We start from the raw sequence: 17,321 nt of genomic DNA on the forward strand, positions 1-17,321 counted from the left end.
AAGTCCCACTCCTTGAGCTGCCCCAGGTCACGTCCCTGCTGCAGGAACCTCAGGACCCTTTGGATGCAGATTGGTGTGGTGACACTGCATGCAGTGGATACCCCAGGACACTGGTCTAAAACTCCACTTCCCACACAAGCCTGCAGGCTGTCCTCATGGGGACACACAAGCCTTGCTATTTAAACGAACCGAGCTGGAAAAGCCACCCCTTCACAAAGAAAACCCAGACCAATTTTTCACATGGTTTGGTTATTTTGAATGTCGTAACTTTATTGAGACACCAGTAGTTACCACCTTCACTTTGTTAACCACAAATATATAGGACATTGTAAACACAGGTGCCGAGGTGGCGGGGGTCGCTGTAGTGGGATTTGAGGACGGTCGGGGGTGCGGGGAGGAGGGGTGAAGGGACACTCGGGCTTAGACAAGACCACTCAGGGGATCCTGTATGCAGCAGGCCATCCGTGAGTCATCGTATATACGTGTATATGTATAGCTTTATATTATACATCCTTTTAAATATATATATATAATATATATACTATACACAGGCAGTAATGTGTCAGGGGAAGGGGCAGGGCAGCCCAGGTGGTGTTACGGATGCCACAGAGGCAGCGGGGAGTTGTTTGGATGGATGGTTTGGACTCACTGCACGAGGTGGCCTTGCTGGGCTCCTTGCCTTGCACCTGCTCTGGAGACCAAAGCCAAGACTCCTGTGGAGGCCATCCCACTACGCTGCCTTCCCGGGTCCTCCCAGGTGCTCGCGAGGGTGTGGGGACACAAATGCCCTCCTCCCCTGAGGGAACTGCCAGGAATAACGCGGAGGGGAAGGGTGTGTAATGAGGTGATGAACTGGGTGGTGGGGACAGGGGAGAACAGGGCATGGGGACGTGTCCAGAGGTTGAAGCCATAGGTAGAGGTGGGGCAAAGTTTGATCATTCCTTTGCCCTTCACAGCCCCTGCTTTCGTGAAAGTCCCTTACTTGGAGGCTTTGTAAGATAACAAGACATCAATGGGCCATTGCGCCCAACAGGGGATCCATAATCCTCCGTAATCCAGACAAATGGCATGGCAGGAAGAGAGCCTTCTTATCATTTTGCTTATGTAGCCTTCCCTCTGATCTCCTAATCCCTAGAGTGGGACTGATCTCACCAAAGTTTAGGGTCTAAAAGGGACATGTTCCAGCCAGCTGCCCAGGCCTTGCCTACGATCACCAGAAACAGGCAGCACCTTATCAGAAACGCCTAAGATTAGATAAGCGACCCCTTGGGTAGGTCCATTTCCTCAGCCACAGAGACGGCCATATGCCACTGGAAATTGCATTTTAAAGAGCTATGTGCAAACCAGACGAGTCCCACCCCCAGGTCTGTCACCACCAACCCTCCACTGTGAAGGCTCCGAGCACAGCAACCCGAGGAGAGTACGCCTTCTGCCATGAGCAAAGGCAACAAGTTGCCCAAGTATCTACTGTTCGTGTCCCCTGCCATACCAATGCCTTTGCGGTGACGCAAAGCAAGGAGGAAAGGGACAAAGAGATGGGCAGCAGCCCAGATGAAGCCACCTGGCTCACCTCCCATCAGTGCTGGCGCTGAGGGGGAGGCTTGTCCCACCTCAAACCCACTGGAGGCCATCAGATGGTTACGAGGGAGGCGAGCCAAAGACGATAAAGAAAAGCTTTCTCGTGAGTCACCCCCACATGATGTTTAGCCATCTATGTAGCTCTGATGGGGGAAGGGGCATGGAAGATAGACACATGCTACACCCTAAAACAGGTCCCCATGTAGACCGCCCCAACGTATGGCCTATACTTCTCCTCATGCACCTGGTCCCTCACCCCCTCCCTGATGAGGTGGGACAGGTAATGGGCAATTCCTCCCAGAAAGGACAACATATTTTTATGCTGAGGGTTGATTATTTATAGCCGCCGCCGCCTCCTCCTCATGGCTTCCCCCACACACCCAAAATGAAAGCATGAAGGATGACACGGATGAGTCTGGGTGAGTACAACTAGTTTTTCTCCTCCTCCACCTCGTTATTCTTTCATTCCACTCCCCCATTAGGAGAGATGGACTGGAGGGAGCTCCCCCCACAGCCACAGACATAACAAATCTCTCTCAATAAAGTAACCCCCTCCCAAGCCTAAATATTAGGCTGATCCCACAGAAAATAAAAGAAGCCTGAGGGGCTTCCCTCTGAAAAATACCCCTCCTATGTACAGTATTGCTTTCGCTCGCAGCCACAGAGCACAGGACGTTTGCCCAGGCCCTCCTTGTATGTCTACAGGGGTGGTTGGTCACCCTTTCCCATCATCAGCAACCACCAGCAAGGAAGGGCAAGCCATGGGGATAGCAGCCAGCAGCACAAGTCTGCAAGTGACAGGCTTGCCTCTCACCCCTGTGGAGGTCTAGCAGCTCCTGAAAGCTGGTAGGAGCAGGTAGAAACCGTGCCCACATGCAACGGAGAACAACTGTTCCCCCTTCCCTCTTGGGGTCTGCAACTCAGCATTGTCTACCCCTTCTCTACTGCTGTGGGGCAGCTGGAGAGTAGTGCTAGGAGGACTGGTGATGTGGGTGAAGGAAGGCTCAGTGTCCTCCAGATGAGATGTTTGCACAACCACAGGCCATGCCTGCGTCTGATCCTCTTGGCTCCAAGGGATGCTACAGGGAATGGGCCAAACGCTCAGGTGAAGCACCTGTGGATGCTAGATCTGCTCCTGATCTCTGCTACCTGGGTCAACGTTGCATGGACCACGGCAGCTGCTCAGGGGATAGAGCTCCTCAAGACATACCCCACTGCTTGTGCTCTGAGAGGTCTGTGCTGAAAATTGCCCATCTGGCTATTGCTCGGTTATTTCCCTTTAGGCACAGACGTTAATTTTATCCCGGAATAAATAGTGTGCTTCCGGAGCTGTGTCTTGACTTGAAGCAAAATCACGAGGAGTGTGGAGTAATGTCCATACGAGCTCTATCCGAGAGGCACTACTGCCACCTAGGTGAGGCTTTAAAGACATACCAGATGCTGCAGAAGGAGCACTAAGGTATAATATATTCAAAGTACAGCAGGACCAGCGTTCAGAGAGCCCAGCCCGGCACAAACCAACTTTGCAAGGATGGAGGAAATTCTCCCCTTGCTGTGCTGACCGCCCCATCCGAGTGAGAGATGAAGCCCACCTACAGACCCTCCACTGCTCGGCGGCCGCACAGTGTGACGGCAGCCACATTTCTTTCTAGGGGGTCCTGCTCCATTCCCGTGTGCTCGAGGTGGTGCCAGCGAGAGGCTTTGCACTCTGCTACCAGAGGAAGGGAGGAGGATGCAGCAGCACACTGAGGAGCTTTCTTCTCCTCCTCCTGCCCAGGGTGAAACGGCAAGCAGACGAGGGGAAACACACCTCCATCTTAACCCAAAGGGAAGGAACAGCTCTCACAGCGCTGCCCCTCTGCTCTGCTCTCTCAAGCCCCTTGCTTTCATCTACAGCAAAATCTACAAAAAGCTGCAGTTTTTTGATTGTACCTGCAAATACTCCTCTTTCCCTTCCCATTTTCTCTCTTTGCACTCCCTCCCCTCTCCCGCTTCTCCCCAAACCCTCACAAAATAAAGCATTTCCCCACTCACACGGAAGGGCACCCTTGCCCCCCAAGCAGCCCCTCCCTCCACCCTTGCACGCCTGCATGCCAGCTCTCAGCCTGCCCCCCTTCCACCCTCCCCTCCCTGAGCCAACAGGCCCTCGGGCCCAGTTTGGATGCTCCCGCATCTCCTGCAGCATGGAGCAACATCGCCTCGCCTAGGAACGCCTCTTCCCTTCCACCTCCAGCATCCTTCCCCCCTGCCCCACTGATGGAGGGAGAGGAGGGAAGGGGGGACCTCCCTCAGTGACAGATTTTGGGACATGTTGGTGCTGGCCGGTAGTTCTAGGGGGTAGAGAGGGAAGAGGCGATGGGGAACCCTTTTTCTTTTTTTTTTTTAAAAACAATAAATAAAAACAGATGACCCAGAAGGCTGGAGCATAGCTGAGAGCCACCTCTTGTGCCACTACGCACGTCTGGTTTGTGCCTCGGCTTGCTGCCGGCAGTGGGAAAGGGGGCAGAAGGGAAAGGGGACGGGGAAGGGGCATCGGCGGCTCAGTAGTTCTGCGTTTGGTACCCCTGTGTCTCGGTGTCGAAAGCATCTGCTGGAGGAGGCTGCTGGTACGTCCCCACCGCGTCCGTAGCATCCTCCTCGTTCGTGTAGGGAGCGTAAGGCATGCCGGAGTCCTGGCTGGGGTCCATGTAGTCCTGGGAGAAGAGGGCCGAGTCGGCGCCCAGCCGGAAGCGCTGATACGCCAGGAACGCCTGGCCCACCTTGAAGGGAGGATGGGAAGAGACGGGAAGCAGAGAGGGGATGGGAGAAAGAGAAAGGGGAACGTACCGAGAGAGAGAAACAAACAAAAGGAGGGTTAGTAGTGGTTACGGGTTAGTGCGCGAAGCCTGTCCAGGTTCAGGCTGCCCTGCAGAAAGCACCAGCTCCGTGGCAAGGAGAAGAGGGACAAGCTGCAATGGGGTGGCCAGCAGGGAGCCTGGGCATGTGGCTCAGCATCTCAGACCCCAGCAGGCACGGCTCATCTTCCCAGAGCATCCCCGACAGAGGTGAGCAGTCTGGCAGGTCATGAACTGCCCCACAGGGGAGAGTTTGGGGAATGAGGGCTGGGAGGAATGGAGAAGATACAGTGGTTGGGGCAGAAGGCATCTCCTGGCTGAAATATTAGGTCTGAGCAGTCATCAGAAGAAAGGCACAAGTGTTACACAGCATTAGTTAGGGTGAGGGAGAGAAGGGGCAGAGGAGGAACATGCGAACGCCCATGATCAGAGCGTTGGAGCCAACTGCTCGACAGCCTCCTTCATCTGCACCCCTTGTCCCTACCCCCAGGCTCGCCACCAGTGAGGGGCATTATGGCAGCAAGGACGGGGAGTTGGGGAACAGCGTGTTGTATTCCTCCTGAAAAGTAATGTCTCTGAGTCGCCGGAAACCCAGAAAGGTGAGGAAGCCCTGTGAGGAGAGAGAGAGGTGTGGGGAGGAGAATCAGTGAGAAAGAACATGCCAGAGCGTTTGACTGAAATTAAAAATAAAAATAAATAAAAACAAAAACAAAACCACAAGGACCTGGGGAAGAGGATGCCTTTAGCCACTCGCAGCCCATGCATCGGGGAGGACCCTGCAGGTGGTGGGAACATCTCTCTCCAAAAGGGTCCTGGGGGACCCCTTGTATGAGCCTTGGTTCCCATCACACTTTCTGCTGGAGCTGAAGGGACGCCACTGCTTGCCTTTGGCAGCACTCAAGCAAGAGGCTTGGCTTGCGGGGTGGTCACACTGCTGCCCCTGGCCCCTGCTGCCACTTTGGCTGGTGCTCAGTGCTTGACAGCCCCCCTCCCTAACAGCTTTGTTGCCTTTTCGGCACCCTTCCTACCTGCCCTTGCCCAACACAGGAGATAAAGCTACGAGGACTCGGTACTTTCAGAGATGGGATGAAGATTGCAGGGGCTCTATTTATATTGCACACCACAGTCTGCCCAGTGAACGGGGAACAAGGGATTGCCGGGAAAGGGAAGTCTAAAAAGCCTGCACTGTCATCTTCTGAAAAAGCCATTCCCGAGTGGAGCTGCAGTCATGGGTGCAGCCTGCTTCCCCAGAGCTGGGAGGGATGTGGCTACAGCCTCTTGTGGCCACCGAGGGCTTTTCATGTGATGGGGATGAAGCAGAGAGAGTGGTGAACCCCCAGTCTGTAGCTCCCTTCTCTGCTTAGCACTGATGAGCTGAAAGTGCAGTTAAAATCCTTTCATGCGCAGGGAAATGACGCTTGGGGAGGCTGGCTTGCACAAGGTCATTCTGGAGGTTTGTCAAGGACACTCTTGACTGGAGTCTGTGTGAAGTCTCCTTCCACATACGTTCTGGTGTCCTTGCTTCCCAGGTGTATTGGGTTTACGTGGCAAGGGTTCGGTAGCAGGGGGCCGCAGGGGTGGCCTCTGTGAGCAGAGCCCAGCAGCTGCCCCATGTCAGATCAGAGCCAGCTCCAGCCGGCTCCAAAAGGGACCCGCTGCTAGCCAGAGCCGAGCCAGGGAGTGACGCTGGGGGGGGCTTTGGGAGAGCAGATTTAAGGAAGGGGAGAAAAAACCTGCCATGTGACAGCAGCTGGGAGAGAGGAATGAGAAATGTGAGAGAACCAGCCCTGCAGGCACCAAGGTCAGTGCAGCAGGAAGGTAGGAGGTGCTCCAGGCACGGAGCAGCAGTCCCCCTGTGGCCTGTGGAGGGGCCCCTGGTGGAGCAGGCTGTCCCCCTGCAGCCCATGGGTCCCACACGGAGCAGATCTCCACGCTGCAGCCCGTGGAGGAGCCCCCGGTGGAGCAGGTGGATGTGGCCTGGAGGAGGCTGCGGCCCATGGAGAGCCCCCGCAGGAGCAGGCCCCGGGCCGGAGCTGCAGCCCGTGGAGAGGAGCCCACGCAGGAGCAGGGGGTCTGGGGGGAGCTGCCGCCCGTGGGGGACCCGTGCTGGAGCAGTTTGCTCCTGGGGGATGGACCCCGTGGTACGGAGCCGTGTGGGAGCAGTGCATGAAGAGCTGCTGCCTGTGGGCAGCCCCCGCAGGCTCAGTTCGGGAAGGACGGCATCCCGTGGGAGGGACCCCACGGGGAGCAGGGGCAGAGAGGGACTGTGAGGGAGCGGCGGAGACGAAGCGTCAGGGACTGACTGCAGCCCCCATTCCCCTGCACTGCTCAAGGGGAGAAGGTAGAAGAGGGTGGATGGGGGGAAGGTGTTTTTGGTTTGCTTCTAGTTCTCACTGCTCTAGCCTGTTAGCAATAGGTAATAAATCACATTAATCTTCCCATGCTGAGTCTGTCTTGCCCATGACAGCAATTGGTGAGTGATCTCCCTGTCCTTATCTCAACCCATGAGCCCGTTCCCATCATATTGTCTGCCACTGTTCTTTTTGGGACAGGGAGTGATAGAGCGGCATGGTAGAGCCTAGTTGCCCATCAGTGTGAAACCACCACGCCAGGTTCCCCTCTCAGCCACCTCTCCTCCTGCTTTTCCCTCTCTGAAGCCATGTGAACTGGGATCCCAGAGCCAGTCACCTCCCATTCCCCACAAGCTAACACACTGCAGAGGACACTTGATCCGATGTCACGGCTTCTCTACTCACCCAGGTGAAGATGGAGAAGAAGGAGAACGTGATGGCTGCTCGGGCTGCATCCCCTCCCTCGTTCATTGGGTTGTCCTCTTCTTTTGAAGCTTGCCACTGGTTGGTCAGAAAGCAGAAGCCAACGAACCACAGGAACGCCCAGAAGGCTGGGACGGACCACCACCAGCATGCCAAAGGGGAAGGGGAGAGAGATCAAGAAGGCACGTATGAGCACAACGCAAACACATCGCGTTTCTCTGGAAACTGCAACCCGACGAGACCCAGCAGTGCACTGCAGGCTGGGCCAAACTCTGGCTGTGCAGGCTTTCTAAGCCCAAGTGAGTAGGTTCACTGACAGCTAAACCGTCAAGGTGATGATAGGTGCCTGCAGAAAGTACCTCAGGGGAGTCAGCGGGAGGAGGTTTTGTTTGCTTGGGCTTGGATTGATCACAGGACCTGCATTTGGCTCTCAGTACAAGAGCAATCACCACTGCTTCACCACCCTGTCCTGCAAGGACAAGTGAAGAGCAGCTCCTTCCAAGGGAGCTGCAGGAGGAGCAGCCAGCCTGCAGTTGCACAACAACTGGCCTTTGCTTAGGTCAGCAGCGATGAAAGCCCTTATCCTGAGGAAAGGTGCTGAGATATCATCAATATCCTGCATCCCTGGGAAAGGGGTTGGGTAGCAGGGAGCTGGGCATCCAGGTTGGCATCTGGTGGGGAGGAGAAGGACTCGCCCTCTCTCCAGGAGTAACCAGATGACCGGCAGCCATGGAAATGGGCATTTGGAAGTGGCAGCCAAGCAGTGCTTCATCTGTCCCCTTCTCTGCACCATTACCTGTGTGTGGGACTGCTAGGCTAAACGTGAACAAACTTGTAAGCCACAAGCCCTCAAAAAGTTCACATGTCCGCATGAAATCCTCAACTTTTTTTTTTATGTTAAAATATATATGGTTCAAACACCTGGAGCTGGAGAAGAAGGGAGCACCGTCTCCAGACACCAACACTTGGCCTTATCAAGCATAAGCATGGGGGAGACGAGACCTGCTGATCCTAAAGGACTCCCTCAGCTATTCCTACGGAGAAGAACGAAGGCAGTGGCCAGCACTCTCCGCGGAGGAGAGCAGCACTGTGCCAGCCAGCCAGGAAGCTCACCCGAGACACCGATGTCCGAGAGCACTGCCTTCTTGCGGTCCTTGACGCTGCTGATCTGCGGGAAGTAGGCATCCAGAGCCAGGTAGAGAAGGCAGCTGAGGAAGGCGAGGACACCCACGGTAATGCCATAGTTGCAGGCGTTGCGGTTGCGGTTGAAAATGCAGTGCTCCTGCGAATCGTCCACGCGGTTCACGTACCCTTCATTGACAATGGAGCCAAACACCACGATGGAGAACACCTGGGGGGGATGGAGGTGGGAGGCACATCAGGGCAAACCCCTCTGGACCAGCACCGGGGAGCTCCCGCAAGCGCGGCTGCCCTCCACCGAAATCCCTCCGTGCTGGGCTCCCGTCCCACAGCCTCGCCTGGACGGTGGCCCCGGGGAGTTTTATTTTATTTCAGAGGATTAGCTTAAAATAGGGCACTTCTGGATGCTTTTTTTTTTTTTCATCCATTTGATCCAAACCGATGTAAAGCAGCCTCAGCCCGGAGGAAGGGTGGCTTCCCGTGGACACATGGGGAGGTGACATGGAGTGTAAATTCGGATAAGGCTTTGGTGCAGGCGCCTGCGTGCAAGAGCTACCAGCAGCAGCAATCTGCTTACTTTGCACTTTTTCTCCTACCCACTCCTTTCCCTTCTAGGAAGTCATTGTTTCCACCACGCATTTGTTCTCCAATTTTATCCATGAAGCTACTGAGCTCCTTTCCCCGTTCTCCCTCCCACAGCCTCAGCTCTTCCTGCTGACCTGCCGGGCTCCCGCTCTCCCCTCCCCCTTGCTTGGGCTTTTTTATTTATTTTAAAAAGCATTTTATCACCTCTTACAGCCATTTAGAAGATCTAACAGGATGGGTAGCTTCCCTCCTTCTCCTCTCTTCCCACTGCTGTTGCTCTATCTGCTCCCGTGCCCTGGGTCGCTGAGACCATCCACTTTTGCCTGCTCCATCTCTCAGCTCACCACGTCCCCCCCTCCTGCCCAGCCCATTTACTGCCAGGATCTGCTTTTGCAAGATTTCTGACTCTTGCACTCGCTGTCACCGTGGCTAATGCCAAAAGCTGATCACAGCTGCAGGAGAAGGGCCCCCATCAGCACTCCCTACCCGCCACCGCCACTGCCGCTGCGCGTTATTTTAAACCAGGTAGAATTAAGGATGAGGCCAGGTAGGAAGGCCCTAATCCGCAGCTGCCAGTTTAATCTTCGCTCACCGACTTAGCCTTTGTCACCTGCCGCAAGGCCAGCCCTCTTTGACACAGCAGGCTCACCATGGCAGAGAGGTATTTATGGCAGCCCCAGTCCTTCATCTCAACCAAACAGCTTCCCCGTGCAGCCGCAGGAGAAAGAGAGGAAGATGAAGGTGGCACTTGCAGGTTTTTCTTTGCAGGGTATCTCCAGACCCTTGGTGGATGCCCCAGACCCACATTCCAGATATCTGCTGTTTGACCAACAGCATCAAGAGCCAGAGGAACCCTGACAGCCCTCAACGGTGTCCACATTTCAGCTGCCAAGCTCTAACACGGATCTACTGACACCCGTATAATTTTTTCACTCAAAAGCTCGTAATTTGGTCCCATGTGTGTGTTGCTGATGTTGGGCGTGTTTCTGACACACTACTGTAATCTCACAAAGCTGGGAGATGGTGCTCCTAAGCATCAGGACTGTATGGGTTCTCTGAATGTTGGCAAGAGATTTTAAAGATAGGAGATAAAACAGCTGATTTCTCCTCCTCCTCCTCCTTCTTGAAAATCAAAATTGATCACACTTTGCTCAAGTTGCCCATGAAAAACACAAGCCAATTAAAATCTCTTATGCCCAAAGCGAAGGTCTGGTCTTCGAGATTTCAGTCTGAATGGTTTAGAAAGGCAGCAAGTCGCAGACAGTTACACACAGGGTCTTTCAGCGGGAGGTCTCCCACACGTTACCGGCAGGCTGGGCTGGCAGTACGTGCTCTATTCCTCCGACCTACCGGAGGGCCAACAGACTGCTCGAAGTGAAGTCCAGGCGCTGCCAGGGCTGCCAGTACCACCTGAAACACCAGCCTCCTGACACTGAGGTTACAAAGCGGGTGCCTGGTTTCCTGCAGCATTAGATGGAAAGCAGGGCTTCACTTTGGAAGACGAGAAATAGCCTCAAAAGAGGCTTAGCCTGGTGTTCGTTTTTGTTTCAGGGCTCAATAATGGTGAAGTGTTGACTCCCTGAGTCAGGTCAACCCTTGCAACACTCTGTATTGAGTCTCTGCTTGCTCATTTTGGGATGAGTGAACTTCTGCAACTGCCTCTCCCCAGAGACACCTCTGGTTACTCTGTTCCTACCATGATACACGTCTTCTTTGGGCTCGTATCTCTTGGTTTGCCGCCGACCTGGAAGGGCTCTCACCGAGCACAAGAAGCCTCAATAGTAATTCCTTTTTGCATCTGTCCCTTCATACCTGCCTACATCAGCACTTCCTAAAGAAACAGTTGAGTGCACAAGACCAGAGGGACATCCCCATCCCCCTAAATTTTCCAGCAGGAGGCTGAACTGCTGAGTATTTAACCCACGGCAGCTACGTCTTGGCATAGGTGGTGGGTGGAAGCTCGCTGACTTAGCGAGGCCTCTTGGAAAGACGAAGCTTTTTGTGTTTCCTTGATTTCGCAAGCTGCGCGTGTGCCAAGATAATCCAGGCGGCAGGTGCAGCATGAATGCCTGCCTGGATTATAAACAAAGCACCACGAGCCTGCGAGGAGGAAGCATTTATGTTCCCGTTGTCGGCACATCTGCACCGCTTACCAAGAAACGCCAGCCGCCTTCCTTCCCCCGCGCGTTGCTGCTCCTTGCTATCTGTAGAACTGAAGCACCCCCATTTCGCGTGGCGAGTCCCCGCTGCACAAAGCTTTGTATACAGAGACTAAGAGAATGCTCCAAAACACACGTACAGCTGGGAGGTGACTTGCAGGAGGCTGGTGCAAAGCCCTGCATCCCGATATCCCCCACAGCAGCAGAGTGCTCTTGCTGGGGACCTCTCCCCTGCTCTGCAGAGGGAGATAACTAGCTCCTTTCCTGTGCGTGGTCGTGGAAACCAGGCAGGCATTTTCCTTTTGGAGTGGCCTCATTTCTTTGGCGAGGCTGTTCAAGGAACTTGACGGGGCTTAAAGTAACCAGATTTTTAGGTTGGGCAGGTTTCCTCAGGCCTCCGGGAGCAACGCTAACCAGGCAGGTGTGACATCTCTTTGGAGGTGCATGCTCATGGCATAAGCAGTAACATATTCAGCTGTTGACTAGAAAAAGGGGCAGAAAAGAGCACTTAGAGGGGATCTGGGCAAGCCGCCTGCTGCTGGGACCCTGTTTTCACTGCTCCTTTGACAGCACATCATCACGGGCTGCTGCAGTTATTTCCCTAGGTTTGTTTTAACTGAAGGGCTCTGAGGCACCTGGCGAAGCCCAGAGCTGGGCACTTTGCAAAGCTGACACAGACAGAGGAACTCGCTGAGAGACACCGAAAAAAAAATGAGCTTAATGCTAGGGCACTGCAGGACGAGACGGGGGGAGGCTGAGAGTTTTCCTGCCCTGGTTTCCCAAGGGCTGTTACAAGGGTGTGAAGGCTTACAATGGGAAAAAAAGTGCCGAGCAGACAAAAAGCTGCATCCCACCATGAAAGACCTCTTTTTTTTCCCACCAGAGATCTGCTTTGGCCAGGCACAAACTCCTGAGCATCATGTGAGGTCTCCAGCGCGCTGCCCATCCCCAGCCCCGGGCATCATGTGATGGGCCTCGGGTGCCCTGCTAGGATTTTCCTGCACCTCCTCCCAGGAATTTGTCACAACTCCTTCCCTAAAATCCCCACGAGGGCCGTATCAGGGATGAGGCTGCTTTGGCTTGCTGTAGTGCCCTCCGGCCACGGGCTCTGCTGCCCTGCCTGCTTCCTCTCCCCCTCCCCAGCCCCCTGTTTTATTCTATTAGGGAAAGGAAACGGTTTGGGGACATAATATTGCTTGCGGGACTTCAAATCAAATCCATCCCGGGCAGAATGAGGCAATAACCTCTCCTGTGCCTGATCTGGTAGCAACCAGGAATAAATCTGTTTAAAAATGCGAGGACAAGGGAGATATCAAATGCCGGCCTGGCAGAGATGAGGGGGTTTTCATTTTCGTTCAGCCGCGGTTTCTGGAAAGCTTTGGAGAGCCCTGCGCAGCCATAGATTATCATCATCATCATCATCATCATGAAATCTCCTTGTATTTAGCTCGTTTTCAGGAAAACACACGCGGCTTTTGGTACGCGTGGGACCGGCAGCTTGGAAGCAGAAGGCCTCTGTTTATCCCTCGCAGCTAACACTGCACGGATAGCGGTGTCCTGACGAGCCCTGACCCTGGAGCATCCCCCCGTGTTGGCAGGGGGGGGCTCAGCCCTCGATTCCTCCAAAATGGGTGGCGTTAACCCCCAGCCCCTTTCCCTGGCCGCCAGCTACATGGCACCGGCTTCCCCGGGCTGAGCTGGAGCAGGTGATGCGGGGAGGGGGAGAGGCTCCACATCCCTAATTCCTGCATCCTTAATTCCTGCCGTGGGATCCGGAGCAGGCTCTCCTCCCCAGCCAGCTCTTTTTCACGCCCGGCTTGGCAGCAATTAACCCTTCTGCTGCCCACGTTTGGGAGCCCACGGCTGCTGGGAAGCCCTCGGGGCAGCGGATGGTGAGGGAGGAAGAGGTTTCCTGGGGGCACTGCGGGAAGCTCCATCCTGTTTTACGCTCTTCCCATGGCCAAACAGCAGCTTCTGTCCCACTGCTCCTAGTGACAGCTCCCTTGGGCCGTACCCTGCCTTCTCCACGCTAGCATCCAGGTCCCTCTGTGCTTTCCTGACTGCCCCCCACATCGCCAAGTGGCTGCTCAGCAAAGTGACCCCAAATCGCACCTTTTTCCACCAGGAAGAGTTCTCTTTTACTCAGAGCAAATTTTTTTGCTTGTATTTCAACATCGCCTTCGGTCCCTCTGTGCCGCTTCTCAGATTTTTATCTGCAGATGCCATTAACGGGTGATTTGTTCCTGCTCCAAGGTCTTTCCTGGAAATGTCACGCTGGGCACAGCACAACCTGCTGCGCCCAGCCCCGAAGCACACCGTGGCTGTGCACATCCACTGCCCGTCTTTTGGCACGGCCTCACGCCCAATCCCACCGACAGCGGCCCCCAAAAGCCCCGGTGATGCTGACACACAAAGGGGACCTTGTGAGGAACCCTGCCTGGAGCTTAACTCAGAGCAGAAGTCGCTTTCCTTTTATCGCGTGCCAACACCATGCAGCCACTGGCCAAAAAACACGTGAAGGAGAGGAGGCAGAGGGCACGAGCTGCTGCGGACCCTCGGAGCCAGGCACAACCTTCAGTGGCAGGGAGAACCTCAGGTCCTCCAAGGATGTTTGACCCTCCAGAGCACCAAAGTAACCTGAGCTGGCGGACGGACGCCCCAGAATCGCTAACCTCCTTCCGCAGTTCAGCATCCTCCCTTCCAAACCCATCCCATCTCTTCCTCGGCGAGGAGCAACGTAAATAACCCGCTGCCAGCCCATCCGCTCCTGACCTCGCGGCCCTTCGTCGCCGCTGCCTGAATTGGGCTGCAAGCTCCGTGGGCACGAGCCAGCTTCGCTGCCCGTTGGTAAAGTGCCATACGCACTCGGGTGTCGTAACCGTCTGCTAAAACACGGCGCGGCCCCAGCACAAGGTCATTGCCTCGGGAAGCAGCCGTAAGATGTTCTGCTCTTAATTAAAGCTCGTCACATGCAGCTGGCCAAAAGGAGTCTCCGGCTAGCCACGGGGAGCGGATGGGCCTGCAAGGCGACGAGGAGGCGAAAGGCACACAGGATCTGAGGAGGCATCAAAGCGTTTCCATTAGGTCCTGGGGTGGGAAGGGAGGACTCCTGGGAGAGCACGGCAAGGACGAGCCCTTCGTTGACAGAAGGGTTCGGCTCGCGGAGCCGGCAATACGCAGACTAAGTGCAGATGCGCTCGCCGCCTGTAAATGCACCCAGGGGAGATCAGCAGGGAAGGAGAAGCACCATTTAAACCGAAGGGCATAAGAGCACGGAAAGAAACGGTTAAAAAAACCAGCCGTGAATAGATTTGCCCTGATGGCCCTGAGCATCTCAGCATCTGAAGTCTCTCCCAGAGGGAGTGAGAAGGGCAAAACAACCACGAACCATTTTTTTTGTTTTTGAGCAAAGTTCAGCTGATTTATGGAAGGGGCCATACAGGCCCCTTGTGACAGCCTGAGATGGGGCTTCAACACCCGTCAGGACCCTTCTGGGACACAAGTTTTGGGGGAAAAAAGTCATGACTAAATATATGGGGGCAGCTTGTGGCTCCCTGGCTGTGGGGAGGGAGAGATGCTCAGGAGGACACACCAGGCCAAGCAGGTGGAAAAGCACAGGGAGGAACCTGTTGTTGGGGAGAAGAAAGGTGCACGCCGGGTCCCTTGCTGCCCCGCAGCAGCTCCAGCTCCTGCAATAGGACACGAGTTCCCACAGCCCCATACGGGTCCATCCCACAGCACCTGGGGTAAAGCCCAGCCTGTCCTCTGTCAAGGTCAGACCCGCAGCGATGGGGAAACACCGTGGGGTGCCAGGGAGAGGCTGGTCCCCAGGACGTGCTCCTTGCTGGGGGGACCTGGGAGCATGGGGCTGAGCTCAGAGAGCGACCCGACAGCACCTGAGACACTCTGGAGCAGAGCAGGTGCCCCCCCCAAAAAAATATATCCATATTTCCTGCTCTCTCTCTGCCTCACCTTTGGGAAGCCAGAACCCCGCAGTGCTTGAATGAAGTCACGAAGGAGGGAAAAAAAAAAAAAAGGAAAGGAAAAAGAAGGCGGCAGAGAGGGAGAAAGAGGAAATTCTGTCACAGAGATTAGAAGCAGGCGAGCCTTTGTAGGTCACCCCGCGCCCATCACCCCCGGGCAGGCACGCTGCCTCTGCTCTGCCCGCTCGGGGAAGGCGTCGCGTGTCCCCCTCACCCAGCAGCAGCGCAGCGGTCACAAGCCTGGCTGTAAACAAGCCCGGACAGACTGACGGACAGACGGACAGACCACCCCCCAGCGTTAATCGCATCCCCAGCCATCCAGCAGCTCTCCAGCCACCCTCGAGTCACGTCACCCGCAGACAGGACCCCCGCGGACGGAGGGACGGCACTCCCCGTGGCCACCTTCCCTTTAATCCCCCGCTCCCCTCGCGCCGCTTATTGCATTTTATTTTATTTTCTCATGTCAGGCAGCTCGCGCCTCCCCCTCCGGTGCGCATGTGTCCCCCGGCTCCCTCTCCCTGCCCTCCCTCCTCTGCTCCCGGCCCAGACCTCAATCTCTCCCGCGCCGGCTGCCCGCCGCAGCTCGCTCCCTTAATCCCAATGACCTTCTTGCGGGGACGCGCTGGCGTAGGGTGGGATGGGGGGAAAACGTTGCGGGGAAAAGCAGCTGGGGAGGGGTGAGAGGAAGAAGAGGAAGCACAGAGCCCCCCCCAGCAGCCCCCCAGCCGCTCGCCCAGGCACGGCCAAGCCCCACACACCCTGCGGCATCACCCCAAAGCTCTCCCCCCGTGTGGCCCTATATCCAGGATGCACGGGGGGCGGTGTGCAGGCGCGTATGTGGATATATGTGCATGGATGTGTTATATATGGAAATACGGACACAGGAGATGGACGCAGACACCCAAACATGCATATCCCTGGGTGTGTGTGCACGGGTACGTATGCACGGAGGCGCAGCGATGTATATCCACATACGCGCACAGCTCCACGTACACGCAGACTATAGCTAATATATATCACAACGTATATAATTGTCCTAGTGTGAATAATGGCATATATTATGCAATCTATATCACATGCAGCGATTTAAGAGATCTAACATAAGAGAAGGATATTGCGTATATATAGAGAGAATGAGGGTGTACATATAGATATAGATATATATATAGGTATGTATGTGCAGGGGGAGGCGAGGACCGTGCCGGCTGCCAGCCCTGCAGCCGGGGGGGGCCTCCCCCGAGCCCGTCCCGGTCCAGCCCCGTTCCCGACCCGCTCCAGCCCCGCTCCCGTCCCGGCCTCACCCAGGAGAGGAGCCGCAGCAAAGTGTGCGGCTGCCGGAGGAAGGCCTGCGGGTCGAAGGCGCCGCCGGCTTTCCCCGCTCCGAAGGCGCCCCCGTCCATGGCGGGGCCGCGCCGAGCCGTGCCGAGCCGTGCCGAGCCGGGCAGCGCCGCGCCTGGCAGCCCGGCGGCGGCGGACACGAGCCGTGCGCGTTCACGCCGCCACCGCCGCCGCGGGGGCGCGCCGCGCGGGAGCGCTCACCCCCCCCCACCCCCCTCCCCCCGCACACACACACACACGTGTTTTTTACATTTTTCTTTATTATTATTATTATTATTTTTTGGGTCTATTAGTGGGAGAGGGGAGGTGGTGCAGGGAGCGAGGTCGAGGCTGCGCAGCATCCCGGGCAGCTCCCGTCTTGTGGACCCCGGCACACGTGTGCCCGCGTTACTGGCACGATCCCCCTGGGATTTCGGATTTGAGGCTCTCTGGGAGGTGCTCCCTGCAGGAGGCACCCGGCTGGCTCCAGCCTGGGAGCGCTGAGCTCACGGCAGCCCCATCCCAAGGGACCAGGATGAGGTTTGGGGATGCTCTGGGGGGGAACCTGGGGGACATCACGTCCTCCAGCAAGGTGCCCGCACCCTGGTTTCCATCCCAAAGAAGCGATTAGGTGAGAACCATCACATCACGGTGACATCCGTGGCTGCCTGGCGTTGAGGCCAGCCTGGGCACGGCCAAAGCCCAGCTTTGCTCTGCACCACGTTTCCACCAGGCAAACCTCGGGACGTCTCCGGCTCCTTATTGCTAAAAAACTGACCTCAAAGGCTGACAAAGCAACACGACCGGCTGAACTGCTTCTGGCCCCGTTGCCTCCGGACCACACCTGTGCACAGACCCGTTCTAGCAGCTAGAGAGCAGGCTGCGGACCGGTTCCGTGGGGAACGTGCTCAGCTCGCTCCAGCACCACTTCGTCCTGCCCCAGCATGAATT

The 17,321-nt window shown here is 56.0% G+C and overlaps 1 protein-coding gene across 2 annotated transcripts; it reads right to left on the reverse strand.

The window, feature by feature from the left end:
• Positions 1–232: 232 nt before the first annotated feature.
• Positions 233–16,605, reverse strand: SYNGR1 (synaptogyrin 1). Of its 2 annotated transcripts, none has more exons than XM_083815046.1 (4): positions 16,355–16,605; positions 8,300–8,537; positions 7,169–7,314; positions 233–4,337 (listed from the first exon to the last, which is right to left on the reverse strand). In XM_083815046.1, exons 1-4 carry the CDS (start codon positions 16,451–16,453, stop codon positions 4,119–4,121), a joined length of 702 nt encoding a protein of 233 aa, XP_083671172.1. In that variant the 5' UTR covers positions 16,454–16,605; the 3' UTR covers positions 233–4,118. The 2 variants fall into 2 exon arrangements, with proteins under 2 accessions (XP_083671172.1, XP_083671173.1); XM_083815047.1 differs by having other exon boundaries at positions 233–5,022; positions 16,355–16,570.
• Positions 16,606–17,321: the final 716 nt, after the last annotated feature.

The sequence above is a fragment of the Anser anser genome, assembly GCF_964211835.1.
Source record: "Anser anser genome assembly, chromosome: 1".
Lineage (NCBI taxonomy): Eukaryota > Metazoa > Chordata > Aves > Anseriformes > Anatidae > Anser > Anser anser.

Excerpts from the sequence above, each read along its gene's own strand:
- SYNGR1 (XM_083815046.1), bottom strand. The coding sequence starts at position 16,453 with ATGGACGGGGGCGCCTTCGGAGCGGGGAAAGCCGGCGGCGCCTTCGAC. Across the intron at positions 7,315-8,299 it reads CTCGGACATCGGTGTCTCGG|CCTTCTGGGCGTTCCTGTGG; the intron begins GTGAGCTTCCTG and ends GGTCCGTCCCAG. Across the intron at positions 4,338-7,168 it reads TCTTCTCCATCTTCACCTGG|GTGGGCCAGGCGTTCCTGGC; the intron begins GTGAGTAGAGAA and ends CCTCCCTTCAAG.